Source organism: Aspergillus heteromorphus (assembly GCF_003184545.1).
Source record: "Aspergillus heteromorphus CBS 117.55 chromosome Unknown BO70scaffold_13, whole genome shotgun sequence".
NCBI lineage: Eukaryota > Fungi > Ascomycota > Eurotiomycetes > Eurotiales > Aspergillaceae > Aspergillus > Aspergillus heteromorphus.
The window spans coordinates 683,889-702,575 of record NW_020290418.1 but is presented as its reverse complement, the minus strand read 5'-3'; the positions used below and the strand labels follow the sequence as shown (position 1 = coordinate 702,575).

Here is an 18,687-nt window from a genome sequence, read left to right as displayed (position 1 = left end):
CTCAATGCCCAGAGTTCAGTGTCATCTGGCAAGAAAGATTCGTCAGCACAAGCGACATCCCTGCAGTATGTTTATAGTCTACCACATCTGTTCCACTCCATCCTCTCATCTGATTTGGGTCAACCAAGTACATTCGAATGGCAGAGTATTCTGATCATCCTGTGAGCTTTGGCATCAGCGTGCATGGGGCTCATCCCTGATCACTATCATCCGTCAGTATGCCTCCTCTCCGGATACTGGGACATCTTTCTTCCGAGCGAGTTTGCAATTCACCTCCCAGCCATGGCTCCGGCGTTTGAGTATGTCATTTCAGTATGGCAGGATAATATTTGGTTGGTAGAGATACGCGGTCTGGCTCGCAGACACAAGGCCAGGTCGTTTGTACTGTCCAGCCTGTTCTTGAACCGCACCAGCTGGCTGAGGTCAGGAAAGAAAATGGTGGGTCCCTTGAGCTAACAGATCCCCACATCGACAGTGGTTATCAACTGGTTGAGGATGCAGTATTCGAGGTCCCTGTGTCATCAATTAGTAGCCGTGTTGGTTTCCAGCTTGTTTATACTCATCGTCCCCTGCCACATTATCCGAGGATATCATCTTTATTTATCATGTCCTAAATTTGCGCGATAATCGGCTCGGTTGTGCACTTTGATGCACCCCCTGCGAGCAGAACTTGAGCTTGAGACCTTTGGACGTGGCTACTTTGTCTGGCTATCCCGCCAGCCACGAGTTATGTCACTACCCTTCCTCCTTTTTTATTGATGATTTCGGAGCCCACCGCAACATGTTCAGGGCATTGAAGGGGATCTATCTCACACCTGCCGGCTTGTCCTATGCCGGGCGAAGACGTCTGGCAAACTCGTTTACCGTAACGCTGGGTCCTCATGGGGCCTCCTTTCAGGATGTTCTTGCCAATATCCATACTGACCTTGAGACCGTGGCAAAAGGCTTTTACAGCACAATCCATGGGAAACAAGTGCTTGTTACTGCGTCCGTCATGGCTCTTACTGGAGATATGCCACAGCAAGCTAAAAATAGTGGTATGCTCAGCTATAGTGCTGATATCGGATGTCGGACATGCTACTGTCCACGCAGCAAACAGTATCAGTGGTCATATGATACTGTTTCCCATGGCCGATATCATTTCCAGCATCAGTATTACCGAACTGAGGGTGATCACAAGGCCACTGTTCCAGAACAGCAAAGATATTTTAATGCTGTAGGGATACAGTCCGTGCCTTCGCCAATCGAACGGATCATGCCAACTCTTGACATTGTTTTAGGCCGTCCGTATGATGTACCGCACTCTGATTGGAAGGGGATCGGCTATCGTCTGCTGGAGTATATCCAGAAAATTCTTGTGCCTTCAGGGGTTTCCAACTTCGCTACAGCCTTGCAAAAAGTTGTTCGGCCGGCTCAATGGCCTCACTTTCCTCCTCTGAAACACCTAAAAACCTGGACATTGTCAGACCTTGGTCGAGGGATCATTCTCTTACCTATTATTCTTCGAGTATGTGCCCGCCCCGACTGGTTTCACCCGAGATTCCTGCTGCGGATTAAAAATATTATACCACATCTCTTTCCAAATACCGAAAATGTGTCCTCGCCACAGATGTGGCTGGTCCGTGCTTGTGCAGAGATCGCATTGACAACCACCCTTATCTCAACCAGCCGCGCGTTGCCTCCTGCACTGGTAAATGCAAGGATTACTCACAGCCGCCGAATCTTTCAGCATTTGGTGGTTACAGCTTCAGCCATGACTGATTCAGAGCTACAGGCATTCAGCATCCATGGTCTGTATCTGTGGTATTCGCTGGCCAGTTACCTAGCTAACATGAAGCAGGAAAACTGCCACATGATTATAATAAGAAGCATAATAAAGATAAATGGTTTAAGTATCTTGGGGTGCCAGTTGTTCATGCTGGCTTTCATTTTCATACATTTGCTGCTGAGTATGGCCCGCTCATGAACTGTAATGTTCTAGCCGGTGAGTTGAAGCATAGGTAAGTACCTATTCTAAATTATAGCCAGCTGCTGATAGTATCACACTATATAAGAATATTCAAGAGATGGATAGATCGCGCCTCGCCGCCTCAGCTGATGACTTATCTCTTCCGGCTAGATCGGCTCCACCACTCTTTACGCCTGGGTCTTGCGGGTTCCTGGCGGGATGATCATCCAATTCTACTAGAGATTGTCCAGGATCTGTATATGTCCTGCCCACGTCTGATCCAGAAACATATTCTTGCAGATGAATTTATTACTGACCTGCAAGTTACAATGACACATCCGATTGAATGGCCTCATTCTTCGCTTTCTGAGCAGGATATACTGGACATGTTACCTTCAGCGTACCGGCAAGAATATTCAATCTCACTTCCTCGCCAGTATGATAAAACACAATTATCTTACTATTGTCAGATCAAATTCTGTTCCCGGTATGATTTCTTTATTTTTAAGGAGACAGCTGTGAAAGGCTTTCGCAGCTGATTTCTATATATCTTCTATTCCAAGATACTAACTGTGTTCTGTTCTCCAGTCATTCACAGACAATTACCACTGGAAATTTTATTAAATACCAGTCTTCAATAGCATATGTGAGTTGTGGTATAAAGCATTATACACAATCAGAATGCTTCTTCTTTCTTTTATTACAGCCTTGGGTACGGAACGGAAATACAGATAAGGCAACAACTCTTCCTTTCTATTGTTCTTCTAAGAGATGGGTATTGTCAGGATTACAAAGTAAAGTTGAGCCGGCATTTATGATCGATATAGATAATGTTTACAGACAGGTATCAGTTGATATTAATACTAGACAAGATCTAGTATACTGTTCATGGAATATTGATTTTATGTAAATAACAAATTATTATATTCTGGTCTTTTACTACTTTCGTATGATTATATATTACTTCTGAGAATATTTTGTATAAGAATCTTACTATTATTTAAGGAGTGTAACCAGATAATCTCTAGAAATTATGATTAATATTTGTTATATATCTATAAAATACCAGATAATGTCTAGAAATTATGATTAATATTTGTTATATATCTATAAAATACCAGATAATGTCTAGAAATTATGATTAATATTTGTTATATATCTATAAAATACAGTTTCTGTTCATAAGTAATAGATATCTTCCGTATCTAATCTATTTTATTACAGAACTATTCTTGTTAAATTATAATTACATAATAGTTTCTGAATCGTATTCAACTTTAACAACGTTTGTATGTAATTACCCGGTTTGGGTGAGGTTGTATCGTTAGTAATTATTATTATATGTAAATAATAATAAATAACTGTTTTGCAACTGTAAGCAACTGTAACACAACCTAGCTACAACCTAACTGTTACTGTAGGTAACAGTTTGACAACTATTATGAAATGGTCAGTGAGTGTGGCAAACTATTAAATATATATAAATAATAGTAAGCTACCATCTTTGACTTTTACTGAACTATGCTGTGACCCTCTCTACGCACGCCTCCGGGCCCCTATGTATGGATGATTCCCTGCGTCTTCTACCGGGTTTATAACCGGGTATGCGTGTCGTTAGAAGATAGACTAGATAGCAGTAGGTTCTTGTATGTGTGGCACGTCATACCAGTCCTGTTTGATATCAGCCACCGCCTGCTCGATGCTGTTGAATAAACAAAACATATCAGTGCCTTCATGGGGGTTAAGATAGCATCCAGGTTATGCAGCTGCGAGATATACCATGCATGACCACAGTGTGTGTATAAAAGCTACTATAGATATATACATGATGTAGACAATCATGATTCAAGTGAATGTCTCTACTCTTGAACGCTCACTGAAAATACTCTTCCTGGAGTGTCTGTCCAACAGTCACCCGACTACATCACATGGAAGGGAGTTTGGTAATGGCATTTTTGTCTACAGTGGCTTGATGATGGCGTGCAGATCGGTCCAGGTGCAAATTCTTGACTATTGGCTGTACGTCACTCGGCCGTGCTGTACTTTAGCTGGATATCAATATCCGAGGAGTTTCTCGTACATGTGTCAAAATTGGAGGTGACGTCCAAGGCAACTCACACTAAGATACTACTTGTTTGTACTGCTGTTTCATTTGCATTGCCATCGGCTAGTAGATAGGGAATGTTTGATTCCTACTGTTCTGTTTGAACAGTGGAAATGTGGTGGTCATCAGCCGATGCGCATGCCAAGTATATAGTACGTACAGCAGCTCTGTAAGCTTGAACAATCTCGGAACCCATGCCGTTTCATGTTGAAACCGAAAAGTGGCGCTTCTCGAACCCGACATTTGCGTTGAAAAATGCAAGGGTATTGCGGTTTCCACGCCGAAAAAAAAAAAAAAAAAACTGGAAATATCAAACCACTATACTCTATATAAAACACAATGTTGGTGTAGGTATGGCATTCCGTTCGTCTATACGCCCGTTGGAAAAATCGGGAGGTTCCGATTCAATATATCGCAGGTTAACCGGATCAAAAGAAAACAGATCTATTGCGCGATGTTGTAAAGAGGTAGGATCGTCTGCTTGTCAAGTCAGCGTCGGTTCAGTGCCCGGGCCAGTTCAACGTACCGATGCCAGCTTCGGCTCAATAAACAGGGCATTGGCCTCTACCAAGACCGCGGGCTCCTTGCCCTCCTCGGGCAGAGTCTCAATGCGACCCTCAACCCAGGCCTTGCGACCTTCCACCTTGACCGTCTCCGCCCGCAGAACGGCATAGTTGCCCGCCATGGCGGGCCGACGGTAATCTAGGTTCAGGTTGGCGGTCACGCCCACCTTGTTGGGCAAGGCGGGGAAGCAGCACCGACCCATGGCTTCATCCAGTAGCGTCGCCAGCAACCCGCCGTGCACGATCCCGGGGTGGCCGCAGAGACTCGGGCCGAGATAGAAAATCGAGACCAGGCTCTTGCCGCCCTCCTCGCAGAACACCAGGGGCGGGGCCACGATCTTATCCGGTCCGGCGAGGGTGCCCGCCGTGAGAGTTCGCTCGCGCATCCCATTCGGAATCTTCAGGTGTGGGCGGGATTCGGTGAAAGCAGGGTTTTCGCGCAGCGACACCGCGATAGGGTGGTTGCGGATGAACTCGTCTACCTCCTTGGCGAACTCATCTTGGGGCTCGAAGGCGGAGAGGCTCTCCTCGTCGGTCCTTACACCGAGCGCCATTGCGACGATTTGGACGAAACCGCCACCGGTGTACAACAATGATGCGGAGAAGACGACTGCGGCGAAGAGGAGGAGGCGGGAACGGTAGCGGAAACCACGGCGACGGAGAGGGGGAGGAGGAGGGGTCTTTGAAGGGAGAGCAGGAGGTGTTTCCGAAGGGAAAGTAGCGGCGTCTGAGATTTCGAAGTGATGTGGTTATTACTGCCGCTGGGCACTCTCGTAAAGGGGGGGGGGCAGGTAATAGGCTAGAAAGGGATAGAGCACATACTGTCACGAGCACGAGCACGAGCAGTCGGCCAGGCGAAGCGGAAGAGGGAGGGGTTCTGGGAGGAGAAGCCTCGGGATAGGGACAGGGACGGGCGAGCAATCCTCGGGGTCGTGGCAGGCAGCCGTGGAGAGGGCAAAGCGAAAGCGAGTCTCCTGGCCATGGCAGTGGAGCCCAGCAGAGCGGCTGGGACTGGCGGCATGGCGACGACTGAGTCTGGGCCTGACGGACCTTGGCTTTGGGAGGAAGGAGGGAGGAGGAAAAAGGAGAACTGGAGAATCGGAAAGGCGCTGCAAATGGAGCCTCGATCCAGTCTCAACCGTCAACCGATCAGATCAGCGGACCCCGATGGTTGGCTTGTGCCGATCCCGAGTCAACACCAGTGGCGCGAGCCAGTAACTGGTAGATAGATAGTGTGCAGCGTGCCAGGCAAGGCGAACCCCGTGGTTCCGCATCGCGACTTTTCGGTCGGTCCACTCGTGGGTTGGCGGCCGGCGGGGCGGAACTGCCGCGAACCTCGGCTGCTTCACCGGGCGGCCCAATTGACTTTGGATTGTTCTTGATTGTTCTCGTCTTCATCTTCAGGACTCCACTCCTATCCAGTCAACCCCAGATTCCCCTCCTCTGGTCGTCCAAGTTTTGAGAGATGTGCAAATTACGGTGGAGATGAGTGGGAGGTGATGGGATCAGGCAGCCTCCGATCAGTTACTCCGTGTCCGCGTCTGATCTCCCCGGCTTCACCTCCGTCTAGTGTCAACACGGTCCCTGAGTACTCAGTACTGCGATCACAATGCCACTAAAGAAATTGCATATATCGCGCTTGGTGACGTTTGAAGTCCAGGTTTCGGCATCGCAGGGGATGGAGTCGCCGGGCTGGTTACACACCGTCCTCTTCATGCCAGAGAGACATTAGGGGCATCTCCATGTCTGGCAAGATCACCGTCGATCGAGGCCGGTTGAACTGAGCCCCAAACGTTACATTGCATATACAATCCTGGTCGATGAAGCTCAGGGATGACCGTGCGTCAACTCTCCTCAGAGGATGCCCGCGATGTCCCTCCCTGCGGGGACGTCGTCCCATTCCTTCCTCCCTTGATGGCCAGGCCGCATGCCAGGGCGGTTGCGCCTATTTGGTCCCTGAAACGCCCGTACTCATTCCACCATCCTCCTACATACGGCACTCGAGATGTTTTATCGAGGGTCATTTGCGTTTATTCTAGCCCTTTCCCGCATCGGGGGCTGTGCCAACTCCTCAATTGACGACTACGATGTCCTTCAATATGTCGACCCTCTTGTTGGAACCGCGAATGGAGGTACGCGCTAGCCACTCTCTACGATGACCCCTAGCTAACCACCCCGTCCTATCCATAAATGCAGGCAACGTCTTTGCAGGCGCCACAATCCCGTACGGCATGGCCAAGGCCGTCGCCGATACTGACTCAGAGAACAACCAAGGAGGCTTCGCCTATGATGGCAGCAGCATCACCGGGTTCTCCAGTATGCATGATTCAGGCACTGGTGGCCAGCCCTCCTTAGGGAATTTCCCACTATTCCCCTACACAACGTGCAAAGATGACGAGGTGGATGGGTGCGCGTATCCAAAGAAGCAGCGGAAGACCTCCTACGTCTCCGAGTCGGTCAAGTCTAGTCCTGGGTACTTTGGGCTGAATATGAGCTCAGGTATCCAGGTAGATATGACGGCTGCCCATCATACATCCCTCTTCCGCTTTCAGTTTCCAACCGACATGCCATCAAGCCCCCTGATTCTGCTGGATCTCTCCGACTTGTCCGATACTCGTCAGGATAACGGGACTATTTCTGTCGATGTTACAACGGGACGTATGACAGGTCATGCGAAATTCTTGCCCAGCTTTGGGAGCGGATCCTACGTGCCGTACTTCTGCGCAGACTTTCAAGGCGGTGATATTCGAGATAATGGCATCTTTGTTGATGCGCGGGCTAGTACTGATGTCAAGGACCTCACGATATCGCGCAGCATAAACGGTTATCCTCTTCCGGTTTGTGTCCTGCATTATGATTCACTTCGTCGCTAACTGTCGCAGGGGGGAGCTTTTGTGCGGTTCCATTCTTCTTCCGACAACACGATTCAAGCTCGAGTAGGATTGAGTTTCATCAGTAGCGAGCAAGCATGTGAGAGTGCGGAAGCTGAAATCCCAGACTTTGACTTCAACAAGACCTACACAGCAGCTGTGGACTTGTGGACAGAAAAGCTGGCCCCAATCCGTGTTTCGAGGAATGGGACGAACTCGAGCACGTTGACCAACTTCTACAGCGGGATATACCGAACCATGATTAACCCGCAGGATTACACAGGGGAGAACCCACTGTGGGACAGCTCGGAGCCGTACTTTGATTCCTTTTACTGGTGTGCACTCTATATACTACCCCGTACCTTCTTCTCTAACCATCTGCAGCCTGTGGGACTCCTTCCGATCCCAATTCCCGTTTTTGACAATTTTCGATCCCGCGTCGCTAAGTCGAATCCTGCGCTCTTTGATCGACACACAACGGCATTTGGGATGGCTCCCAGATTGCCGGATGTCTCTTTGCAAAGGTAGGCATCCGAATAGTTGGAAGGGATAGAGACTCACATCTGTAGGCTACACACAAGGCGGCTCGAATGCTGATGTCGTTCTGGCTGATGCATTTGTCAAGGGCATCTCTGATGGCATTGACTGGGAAGCGGGTTATGCAGCTGTCCAGAGAGATGCTGAGGAAGAACCGTTTGACTGGTCGAATGAAGGTCGCGGTGGACTGATGAGCTGGAAGGCGCTGAACTATATCCCTGTGGAGGATTTCGACTATATCGGGTTCGGAACACTGACACGCAGCATCTCCCGCACGCTGGAATACTCTTACAATGACTTCACCATTGCACAGATGGCCCGGGGTCTCAATAAAACCAGCGATGCCGAGAAATACGAGAACACCGCCCAGTACTGGGAGCACCTCTTCCGCGTGGACCAAACCTCGTTTCTCAATGGCACCGATACCGGATTCAAGGGCTTCTTCCAGCCCAAGTATCTAAACGGTACATGGGGCAACCAGGTGCGTGAGCCCTGACAACAGTAAGATCAAGCTAACCAGTGCAGGACCCTTTGACGTGTTCGAATATAGACACGAGCGGAAAATCTTGCTCCCTGCAGAACAATGCCGCTGAGACCTTCGAGTCCAGCATCTGGGAATACCAATTGTAGGTCCACCTCACGTTATCGTCAAGAGTCAACTAACGCAGCCAGCTTCGTTCCTCACGACATGGCCACTCTGATCAACCTGCTTGGTGGTCCCTCCGAGTTCGTCCGTCGTCTCGACTACCTCCACGACCAAGGCATCACGTACATCGGAAACGAACCCGCCTTCCTTACCGTGTTTCAGTACCACTACGCCGGTCGGCCCGGCAAGTCGACCGCCCGCGCGCACTTCTATGTGCCACGGTACTTCAACCCGACGCCCACCGGCCTCCCTGGCAACGACGACTCTGGTGCCATGGGCTCCTTCCTGGCCATGACCATGATGGGCCTCTTCCCTAACCCCGGGCAGAACGTCTATCTGATTATCGCCCCGTTCTTCGAATCCGTCCGCATCACCTCGCCTCTCACGGGAGAGACGGCCACGGTGCAGACCGTCAATTTCGACCCTAATTACCAGAATATCTACATCCAGTCTGCTACACTGGACGGTGAGCCTTACACCAAGAGCTACGTCGGGCATGAGTTCTTCACCAAGGGACAGGAGTTGGTGCTCGTGCTGGGACGGAATGAAAGTACCTGGGGGACGGGCCCGGATGACCTGCCGCCTTCGTTGTCGACGAATGGGGATTCCACGTTGAATTTCAGGCGGGATGGGTAGTTCTGATGCGGGGAGTATCATTGGATTGGATCACTTACTGAAAACTGGATAGGATGATCATGCAAGTCGTATTGATAATTAAGATATTTATCCTCCTTCTAGGCAGTATGTACGTATGTCCCGCACGGAGTACAGAACAGCAGAAGGTGAAACCTTTTCTGATAGAACACATAGCAGACAAGATGATCGATTGCAACAGGATTGATAAGAATAAAGGAATCAGAAAGAGAAAGAGCGAGAAGACTAAGTAAACAGAGACCAAGACCGCTGCGGAGAACCCAGGTAGCCGGGAAAGTCACCTGCCATGAGGGCATACCCGCGGGAAGTAACTATCGAGAGTCACTGAGTCATGGCTGAGTCAGGGGGGCAAGAGGTGCCTTCCGAAATAGGAAACAAAAGCAGGGAAATTGTACGCACGCCACTCCGACAGTGACCGACTCACTTCCACTCCTACACATCTCAATGCTGGATGAATCTATGACCTGGTATCCCTTTCATGGGGGGAAGCTTGAAACAATCGCCATATACGAGATCTCATGTCATCGAGAGTCCTGGGCCCGAGGGCCATAGATGCTAGTACAGGCTGCTCTTCGAGACTATGCCATACAGCTATCCATCTTGGTCAGACTTCATGTTTGCTGTGCAGAGAAGAGGGAAAACATGGGTCAAGTATTCTGGGTAAGTCTTGCATAGGGTGGCATGAGTTCAACATCAGTCTAACAAAATAGATGTCAACCTCAACCAGATAGTATTACCGGAGTGCAAGAAAGGTTCGTGCTTACGTTGTGGGAATCCTCTTGCCCCGTCAATATGGTTCCACAAAATATGTTATGAGCTCCTAGGGGCAAGCTACGAGAGCTCCGAAGCGCCTACTCTGGAGGACTTTCAACGATTTGCAGATGCAGTCAAGCCTCTGTATCCTTCAAACAGGTCTAAGCAGGAAGCCATCTCTACCCTGGAAGGGCTTCTAAGCTGCTACACGAAGGATGTAATTGAGGATGTCTTTCGACAGGATCTTTTTCAACGATTCCCGACGGAGGTCAATCTCATAATTACAGATCTTATCAGTCCATGTTGGTACTTGACCGTACTGGGGGAAACTCGCCGCCTTATGGAGCAATTGCGGCACAGCAATGGAAGTCAATGCGAGCGACTCAGTCTATCGAATGGCCTCTACATTACTAGAACCATGTATCAAGGAACAAACTATGTGTCTAGGATTAGTAGCGTCCCATTCGCCTCACCGGATGCCGCTCGACAAACCCAAATCAACATACCCGCTCATGCTAAGAAACTTATTCTATCAACTGATCATATTGGAGTGCGCTCTCTATATTTTCTGGGTCAAAACTCGAACCTGGTGCCAGATGGCTCACCATGGTATGACATCCTTGACATTCCAGATTGCCGTGCAGAGGCTTATATTAGGTTTGATGTATGCATTCTGCTCACAATGAATATGACGATGCTAAAATGGAATAGGGCCTCTTCTCTAGGACCATTCGGATTCTTGCCAAAAAGCCGTGTGATGCATCGATGACTTGGAGCTTTCCCAAAAAACCGACATTTCGCCCATGGAACTTTCAGAAGACTCGGAATTACTACCGTTTACATCATATAGAGCTTAACGCCGCAGTAAAGGGTATTATTGTTTGTTGCTCATATGGAAGGACTATTGGCATCCATGGGTTTACCGGAAGGTCAAAAGCATTTTGGAAGTTTATTGACTCCATGAATCAGCGACTGAAAAACTCTCAGAGATTCTGGATGTTCTTTCCGCTCAATGTGAATGAGAAAATCCAAGGGGCTTGGGTTCGGACGTTCAAGAATTGTGATCCACCGTCTTCTAACCCTGTTCTGCTCGTAAGTATAGTTTCCTTTACCCTCTATTATGAATTATTGCTAACGGACAAGATTCGGACTTCTCTAAAAAGAGCTGTTGCATTTGGTCCCCACCCACCCGCATATTTAAAACAAAGCTATGAGTTTCAATGCTTATTGAGAAAGTCCGATGGGGCTGTTTCAGGTATCTTCCATGACGGCTTAGATCCAAGTGCTAGACATATTTCTGTCATGGGGGTTGTTTGTGACTCTCATCGGAGCATCAACGAATATTCAGAATTCGAAACCTCCCTCGATCCATATATTACCCCCAATATCTCTCCCTCGGATGGCACGCCGGTGACCGCCTGGTACATGACAAAGGCTCCGCTTGAAGGCCTTCTTGAAGTACGAACTTGCCGCGATAAACATCAGCCGCACCGTCCATGCCTCGGCTTCCTGCTATATTACCAAGACGGGCACGTGGAGTCGCTTGGACAGGTATGTTGGGATCAGGACCTTGACCGTGAAGTTCATGCGCCTATATGCATCGAGTATGATGATATCGCTGGGAAGGAGTATATTAAGGGCGTTCAAAGATCAGTCGCCGGTTCTCAATTAAACCCCGATACATGCAAGCTGCAAGAACTCCCCCAGCATGGGACTATAGCTTGGTGGTTTGGTCACCTAAAGGATCGAATTATTATATACAACGATTAGCGTCCTACGAGTTGTCATGCCAGACAGATATGCTTTCCAAGTCCGAATCCCAGATGTTCAGGAGAACACGATACCGCCTGGGCCGATGATTTCTTTTCCAGGAGTCTCACGCAGCTTCAGGAAACGATAGGCGTCAAATGTCTCTGCATTCGGATAGATGCTGGGGTCCCACATTCGACAACAAGAGACCAGCATGCTTGCGTCCTTGGGGAGCACGGTGCCATCATTGAGCTTGACTTCCTCAATCGCAACACGTCTCATGGCGACTAGAAATGTCAGACAGAGTAGCTGAAGGCGATATAGATGATGGCAATGGAAGCACTTACTTATTCACAACGGCTTGAGCCGTTGACTTTCCTTCAACACACTATCCATCAACTTCAACTTGTACAGAGCCGATTTTGTACATCCCTCCTCCTGATTAACAGTGACTATCTCCTCACGGAGGGCCTCGATAACATTACTCTTGCCACAGAGGTCCCAGAGCACCTTAATAAGCATATCCGATGTGCTATGGATTGCAGCGATCGAAAAAGGATATCTGCGCGAGGGCAGGGTCATAAGGGCGGCCTTTGGCTGCTTCTTCCATCCACTTTGGCCAGAGGCGGAGTAAATAGGCCGCAATGAATGTATCAACTGTGTATTCCATCGAAACCCGAAGCCCGTCTGGATTACGACACAGCTTCTCGCCAATAAATACCCTGGATGATTGTCTGGCCACTAGGCGCAAGATACTTGATCTCAAAGCCAAGCCACGCCAGTCTGAGAAGATATGAGCATTGATTTTCTCATCGAAAACACAATCACTCACCTGCATCTTCTGACCATAGTTCTTCGAGTGCAAGACCAGTCTCCTCGGATAGTGGGCGAATGACGCTGTCTGAGCGGATTAGCTGTGTTGTTCAGAGTGTGAAAACGTTGAATGAAAAATCAGTTTAGACTACCTTGGCTCCTTGTCAGCTGCATCCTTACAGCATCTTGGAAGACTTCAGCGTTTGTTGTTCCTTCCCGAAAAGGTTCGAAGCCACAAATATTGGCATGAAAGTTATTCACCGCAGATGCCCCCAAGTTCAACGCTGGGATATTACAAATCTCGTCCGCATATTTCGGATCAAGTACGATATCGCACCCGTTGCCCAAATTCAGATAGAAAACGCTGGACCGGTTTTGATCAAATTTTCTGCATCGAAAATAAAGCGTTTCTGGGCAATAATGCTTAGAAAATCCAGTGGATGTCTCTTGTTGGTTACAGGTAGTGGTAGTCTCGGTGAAGAGACCCAGAAGTCGGCGGTTACTGCCAGAATTAGGCAGGTCCAAATGATCGGCCCCAGTTTGGCCAAATTGGATGCTAATTCGACAACAATCATGATGACAGCAGTCAGCAGCCCATCCAAACGAGATAAGCCCAAAGGTTAAGACCGAGCAAGGGAGGGATACTATCAGAGATTTATATTCATGCTTTGGCATATTCCTGAAGGCCAGCAAAAATATCAGCCGCTCGCTCCCGATCCCATCCGGTTCCTTATACCCCATACCACAGGAAGCCCCCCAACCTATCCCAAAACAGGCCTCTTCGTCGCCCTTTCCCAAGTCAACACTGACGTATACCACGTCCCCTAAGCCACAGTCAGCTTATCACAACTATATATCATTTCAGAAAAAAAAGCACAAACCTGAAACGGAAACTTCGTCTGCGCCTCCAAGACCAACCTCTCTCCCCCATCATGCTCGAACCTTCCCACCCGACTCTGAAGCCCCCCAACCCAATTCGGAAACAGGGCCACATCTACCTGGTGATTAATTATAAAACATTCATTGTTGTTTTCCATCGGCTGTAGTGTATAAGACCCCGCATAGGCGAGGCTGTGCCGCATAGCCTGGGCCAGCTCGTCATCCGGACCATCGTGCGGCGTAGGGGAGTTGACATGCGGTGCGCCGGGCTTCATGAGATGGACGGCGACGGACCCGGCGTCGGTGTAGATGATGATGCCACGGGGGTTGGGACCGAGCGGGAAGAGCGGGTTGCTGCCGTCATCGCTGCGGGCGCGGTAGTCGGTTAGAGTCCATGTTCCGGGGAGGGTTTGGGCGTGGGTGTTTAGTGGGGACATGGTGGGGTTGAGTATGGATTGGGCTTGCTTATGTTTAGGTTGATGGGTGGGTGCTAGGAGGCAGTGAATTGGGGTTTGGTTGTATATGAATGTTTTTTTTTTCTTTTGTTTTGTCTTTTTGGATAAACTGGGAAGATCCGGAGGTCATGGGGTAGATATAGATATAGATAGTATTGTTTAGTATCTAAAGTAGTTAATGAAATGGCCAAGAGATAATCCCTCACGCTAACGTGCGGGGAGAGGAAATGACTGGGTAATATCTAATCCTTTGAGATAATTGTGGATAGAACGTCATACATTACTGCTGATCTTAGGATCAGCATCTGTTTAACCTATCTCGGATCACTGTAGCAAAGCGGTTTTGCGTCGCCTAGTCGGGACCTGTTTGATTTTCTATATAATATTAGAAATTAATTTTATCATTTTTATTACCTAGACATAGCCTGCCTCAAATACTATTGCAAACATTTCCTTGCTCCTCTCCAATATTCCATCACAGAGCCAAGTCGCCATCCCTGACAGACGCGACTGGTGATGTAAACAGAGGAGTAACACGTGCGGTCTGAGCTATTGCCTTGTACTTGTGTGAAGAGTGAATGCCGGTCATGTGCTCCTCGCGCGTTCAAACTCTCCCGGCCTGGCTGTTGTTTCCCCTTTGGACCTCCCTCGCAATGCTACTACGAAGAAAGGGCCTACGAGCGCCCGAAAGACGTGGAGGAATCGGAAATCTCAAACAAAATACACAGAGACCAAAGGCTCACTACTTGGGCTTGGGGTCTACGGATATCAGGACTGATTCTTGGGTGGACTCTGACGCAGCAAACCCAGATAAGAAAGAGTAAGGGTGAACTTTCGATACACCATGGGGAGAGGATAACGACAAGCAAATGGCTCTGCTACGACAACAACTTTGACCGGCTCGGTGGCAGCTGATGGTAATTTTCCATCGAGTTGATCTTGGGCTTTCCCCAGTTCTCGTTGTCGAGCATGATCGTCGCTGACTTCTTCAATGCCACTCCAGGCCCCGGACCCATCGGGTATTTTCATAGTGCTTTTGCTTTACGTTTCTATTTCTGTCCTGGTCTCGATTCTCTGCCCTTCCAGCCTTGTCGACCTTGCGTACCGGTATTCCCTCGCACAACGAATTCAATCGCGGCCCCGATGCCTTGCGCGACTTTCCGACGGAAGAACATGAAGTATGCTGTGATGGATGAGTAGCAAAACGCACGATAAACATCCAGAATAATAAATTCACGGCGAGTCATCCTCCGTCCTATAACGCTTTGATCCCTACATATTGCACCGCCCCACACCTAAGCGTCCAGTCATGTCCGAGCCCCGTCAACTTCAGTCACGCATGTCCATTCCCTCCAATTTGCCGTCCCAGACAAGCCTTTCTGCGGCTTATTACTCTAGGCGGCTGCCATGATCTCACCACACAGAACTCTCCGCCAATATATCCCTTTCACGCGGTGGGGTAAGGGCAATATCGACGAGGCCATTGGATTTGATAGGCGGTGATTCAGATGATGCCGGGCCGTGCCTGTGCAGCGCACAGAATAGAACGGGTCGATTATGACGTTGACCGTTGATCTCTTTCCTTGGATCCAATGCTTATGCTTAATGCTCAGCCTCGTCAGACTCGTAAATCCTCGAACGGCTTTCGGGCTACCTGTCGAGGCTACGAGAGTATGGCCGTGTTTCAGTTGTCGGATTTATCGTTAAGAAGAGTTCCTCGAGACCCTCATAGCATAACAGCAAGATCAAAACAACATGCCCATTTATATTGACAAGTTCTATTCAAAGCACTTTGCAGACACCCGCTGATCATCCCTTGACATAACAGATTTTAAAGTATAACGGAAGTGAACGAAACCGTCAGTCGTCATTAGCTATCCGAAGGATTTAACGATCCGTCCAATATAGAGCCGAAGGATTAGACGAGGTGGAGATCTACAGAGACACAGTCACATCATCCAAATCGAGTGATTTTATTGGATGCATTTGTGCCCGGGAGTCTGCCACGTGTGGTAAATGGCTCTAAATATCAGGGTAATGTGTCGATCATTCGGGGGCTGAGTGGATTGCGATGCATTCATCCATAACTTGATTACACGAGCGGAGACATGATCGACAGATGGCTTGGTTAGCTCAGACCGGTGTGCTGGAGCCTCTATTCTCGCGATGAGGAGCTTTCAATGTTGTCTATACAAATAAGTGTATATATGGATATGTGAAAGCTCCATGGTCATCTCTGCAACAGAAACACTCATCAACATGCTCGGCTTTACTCTCCTGCTCCTCGCGGGAGCACAATCTGTCTTTGCTAAGTGCAAATGTGTATGTTGCCCAATAATTTACCTTCTCTCCTAATTAACTTTCCAAACCAGACACCCACAGACCCATGTTGGCCCTCCCTCTCAGCATGGAGTGCCCTCAACACCTCTGTCGATGGAAAACTCATTCACACACAGCCCATCGCTGAGCCATGTTATCCAGGCGCAGATTACAGCAACCAGCTGTGTCAGTATATCAGCGATGAATGGAACAATTCATCATTCATAGAGCTCAATCCAGCGGGGTACTGCTATCCACGGGTCGAGACCTGTCCCCCAGTCAATATCACGGCAGGAAATCATACACAATGCACCCTTGGTACTGCACCGGTATACACCATCAACGCCACAGAAGCGGAGGATGTTGCTGCGGGAATCAAATTCGCGCAAGACAATAACGTTCGGCTCGTTATTAAGAATACTGGACATGACATTGTTGGGAGGTAGGTTGTGCTTTGTCTTCTGCTATACTTGATTCAGCATCTAACTACGGCCGGTAGATCACAAGGATATGGAGCTTTGATGGTATGGATTAAGTATATCCAGTCCGGAGTTACTTTCCAGGAAACCTATGCACCTTCGAATGGATGTCAGTCAAACTGGACTGGAAGTGCGTTCACCGTGGGCGGAGGATATATCTGGGACGATTTGTACACTACAGCAGCCAGTCACGACCGTATTGTTGTTGGTGGTGACGATCCAGTGAGTCTACTTATTCATCTGCATCAGTGAAAATAAAATAAAACGTCTCAGACAGTCGGAGTCATAGGTGGCTATCTCCAAGGTGGAGGCCACTCTCCTTCCGGCCACTACTTTGGACTTGCAACAGATCAAGTCCTCGAATTGACCGTCGTCCTTGCGTCAGGCGAAACTGTCACGGCCAACGCCTGCCAAAACACAGACCTCTTCACTGCTCTTCGCGGGGGAGGTGGTGGTACATACGGCGTGGTGATATCTGCCACGATCAAAGCGCACCCAGCTCATCAATTCATTGGACATCGTTTATATGTGATCCCACAAACTGCCAACCTGTCCACCCTACTCAACATCTCGGCCAACATCGTCTCCAAATACTCCATTCTCTCCGACGCAGGCTTCTCTGGCTACGCCGAAATCCTCCCCAGCTCAGAGCTCTCCCTCTCCATTCCCGCTGGGGCAATATACATGCACAGCTTCGGAGTGATGATTCCAAGCAGCAACGCCTCCGCTACCATCCAACATGCGAAATCTGTCCTGAACTCGGAGATCCTCGCCGATCTCCTCCCCTACAACGGCAGTGATTTTCTAATCGAATCAACCTGGTACAACTTCCCCTCCTTTGAGTCTTACTACGACACCATCGCCGGCGGAAGCTCCGCGGAGCCCACCGGAGTCAGTGACTTGCTCCTTAGCTCCCGGATGTTCGACAAGCCCTCTCTACTCAACAATGCCGACAACCTGGAAGGAATGCTCCACACCATCTTCTCCAAGTATGACGGCGGCCCGCTCAATGCAACCGATATCGTCATCTATCTATGTCTCATCGGCGGAGGCCAAGTCCTCCACCCCACACCCTATACCTCCGTCAACCCCGCTTGGAGAAAGACCTATCTCCTCACGGAAATCATCGTCGGGTGGCCCGAGGACGCGAGTGCCCAGACGGTCAACCACACCATTAACGACTTGACCTTCCGAAAGTCCAATGCGATGAAGGCGCTGACTCCAGGGATGGGAAGTTACGTGAATGAAGCGGACGGGTACGACCCGTCGTGGAAGGAAGACTTCTTTGGTCCGAATTACGATTGGCTTCTGTCAGTCAAGAGGAAGTATGACCCCGATGACGTGTTTTACTGTTGGAGGTGTGTTGGGAGTGAGAGCTGGGCGGAGGTGACTGGCGGGAGGGGATATGGGCCGCTGTGTCAGACCTCGTGATGAAATTCGCGATTCAAGGAGAAGCCATAGGGGCATTTCAATGTGTTATGAAGATATGATTTGTTGTTCCACTGGTTCGGTGGCTATCTAACCGCTAGCGAGCAATGGAATCGGAGACCCGTTCGACCCGTTCCCCGGGTCCCAAGCCACCTTTTTTCCACTGTTTTCTACGATTATGGACGCCGACTGTTTCATCATCTTGTTGAAACCTACCTACCAATCTACTTTGCGATAGATACTGGTTACCCATTCAGGAAAACCGGAACCCCGTCGCGAGAGTGGGGCCTGGCGGTGTGCTGTGTAGCCTGAGGGCTGAGGCCGAACCACCCCAAGGCCCCTAAAATAGTACTAGACCAGTAAGTAGTATCTCGATGAAGTAAGAACAGGTAAGGAAGGCTGCAAGCATGTGGTTGTAAGCTACGACTCTGTTACCCTAAGCACGCGCAAGGCGGATCGCGCCTTGGTACTCTTTAGGTAGGAACGCCCA

General features: G+C 49.1%; 7 protein-coding genes across 7 annotated transcripts; 4 read left to right on the top strand and 3 right to left on the bottom strand.

Annotated features, from left to right (window-relative positions):
* Nucleotides 1-749: 749 nt before the first annotated feature.
* Nucleotides 750-2,350, top strand: BO70DRAFT_44128 (uncharacterized protein). The gene is made up of 3 exons (XM_025548446.1): nt 750-1,790; nt 1,841-1,996; nt 2,047-2,350. Exons 1-3 carry the CDS (start codon nt 782-784, stop codon nt 2,169-2,171), a joined length of 1,290 nt encoding a protein of 429 aa, XP_025399260.1. The 5' UTR covers nt 750-781; the 3' UTR covers nt 2,172-2,350.
* A 1,985-nt stretch (nt 2,351-4,335) lies between these two features.
* BO70DRAFT_362423 (PaaI family thioesterase) lies at nt 4,336-5,572 on the bottom strand. Its single transcript, XM_025543292.1, has 2 exons — nt 4,579-5,572; nt 4,336-4,529 (listed from the first exon to the last, which is right to left on the bottom strand). Exons 1-2 carry the CDS (start codon nt 5,167-5,169, stop codon nt 4,497-4,499), a joined length of 624 nt encoding a protein of 207 aa, XP_025399259.1. The 5' UTR covers nt 5,170-5,572; the 3' UTR covers nt 4,336-4,496.
* A 1,048-nt stretch (nt 5,573-6,620) lies between these two features.
* Nucleotides 6,621-9,304, top strand: BO70DRAFT_396778 (glycoside hydrolase family 92 protein; the record flags this gene model as incomplete). The annotated part of the gene is made up of 7 exons (XM_025546648.1): nt 6,621-6,747; nt 6,812-7,452; nt 7,498-7,820; nt 7,870-8,009; nt 8,055-8,503; nt 8,548-8,648; nt 8,695-9,304. The coding sequence occupies 7 exons, from the start codon at nt 6,621-6,623 to the stop codon at nt 9,302-9,304; spliced, it is 2,391 nt and encodes a 796-aa protein (XP_025399258.1).
* Nucleotides 9,305-9,353: 49 nt separating this feature from the next.
* BO70DRAFT_44057 (uncharacterized protein) lies at nt 9,354-9,729 on the bottom strand. Its single transcript, XM_025548445.1, has one exon. The coding sequence runs from the start codon at nt 9,616-9,618 to the stop codon at nt 9,403-9,405; it is 216 nt and encodes a 71-aa protein (XP_025399257.1). The 5' UTR covers nt 9,619-9,729; the 3' UTR covers nt 9,354-9,402.
* Nucleotides 9,730-10,352: 623 nt separating this feature from the next.
* BO70DRAFT_292265 (uncharacterized protein) lies at nt 10,353-11,845 on the top strand (the record flags this gene model as incomplete). The annotated part of the gene is made up of 3 exons (XM_025539404.1): nt 10,353-10,739; nt 10,787-11,167; nt 11,219-11,845. Coding segments are annotated over 3 exons (1,395 nt in total), but the record flags the coding sequence as incomplete, so codon positions are not given.
* A 1,354-nt stretch (nt 11,846-13,199) lies between these two features.
* On the bottom strand, nt 13,200-14,059 carry BO70DRAFT_379936 (lipocalin-like domain-containing protein). Its single transcript, XM_025545385.1, has 2 exons — nt 13,519-14,059; nt 13,200-13,461 (listed from the first exon to the last, which is right to left on the bottom strand). The coding sequence occupies exons 1-2, from the start codon at nt 13,951-13,953 to the stop codon at nt 13,399-13,401; spliced, it is 498 nt and encodes a 165-aa protein (XP_025399255.1). The 5' UTR covers nt 13,954-14,059; the 3' UTR covers nt 13,200-13,398.
* Nucleotides 14,060-16,230: 2,171 nt separating this feature from the next.
* BO70DRAFT_315506 (isoamyl alcohol oxidase) lies at nt 16,231-18,221 on the top strand (the record flags this gene model as incomplete). Its single annotated transcript, XM_025540316.1, has 4 exons — nt 16,231-16,293; nt 16,344-16,732; nt 16,790-16,991; nt 17,043-18,221. 4 exons carry the CDS (start codon nt 16,231-16,233, stop codon nt 18,198-18,200), a joined length of 1,812 nt encoding a protein of 603 aa, XP_025399254.1. The 3' UTR covers nt 18,201-18,221.
* Between the last annotated feature and the right edge of the window lie 466 nt (nt 18,222-18,687).

What these genes read in the sequence shown, in the direction of transcription:
- BO70DRAFT_44057 (XM_025548445.1), bottom strand. Translation starts at nt 9,618, where the DNA reads ATGCCCTCATGGCAGGTGACTTTCCCGGCTACCTGGGTTCTCCGCAGC.
- BO70DRAFT_44128 (XM_025548446.1), top strand. Translation starts at nt 782, where the DNA reads ATGTTCAGGGCATTGAAGGGGATCTATCTCACACCTGCCGGCTTGTCC. An exon ending in ACAGGCATTCAGCATCCATG is followed by an intron (nt 1,791 to 1,840) that starts GTCTGTATCTGT and finishes AACATGAAGCAG; the next exon opens with GAAAACTGCCACATGATTAT. An exon ending in TCTAGCCGGTGAGTTGAAGC is followed by an intron (nt 1,997 to 2,046) that starts ATAGGTAAGTAC and finishes ATAGTATCACAC; the next exon opens with TATATAAGAATATTCAAGAG.
- BO70DRAFT_362423 (XM_025543292.1), bottom strand. Translation starts at nt 5,169, where the DNA reads ATGGCGCTCGGTGTAAGGACCGACGAGGAGAGCCTCTCCGCCTTCGAG. An exon ending in TTGAGCCGAAGCTGGCATCG is followed by an intron (nt 4,530 to 4,578) that starts GTACGTTGAACT and finishes CTTGACAAGCAG; the next exon opens with ACGATCCTACCTCTTTACAA.
- BO70DRAFT_379936 (XM_025545385.1), bottom strand. Translation starts at nt 13,953, where the DNA reads ATGTCCCCACTAAACACCCACGCCCAAACCCTCCCCGGAACATGGACT. An exon ending in AGACGAAGTTTCCGTTTCAG is followed by an intron (nt 13,462 to 13,518) that starts GTTTGTGCTTTT and finishes ACTGTGGCTTAG; the next exon opens with GGGACGTGGTATACGTCAGT.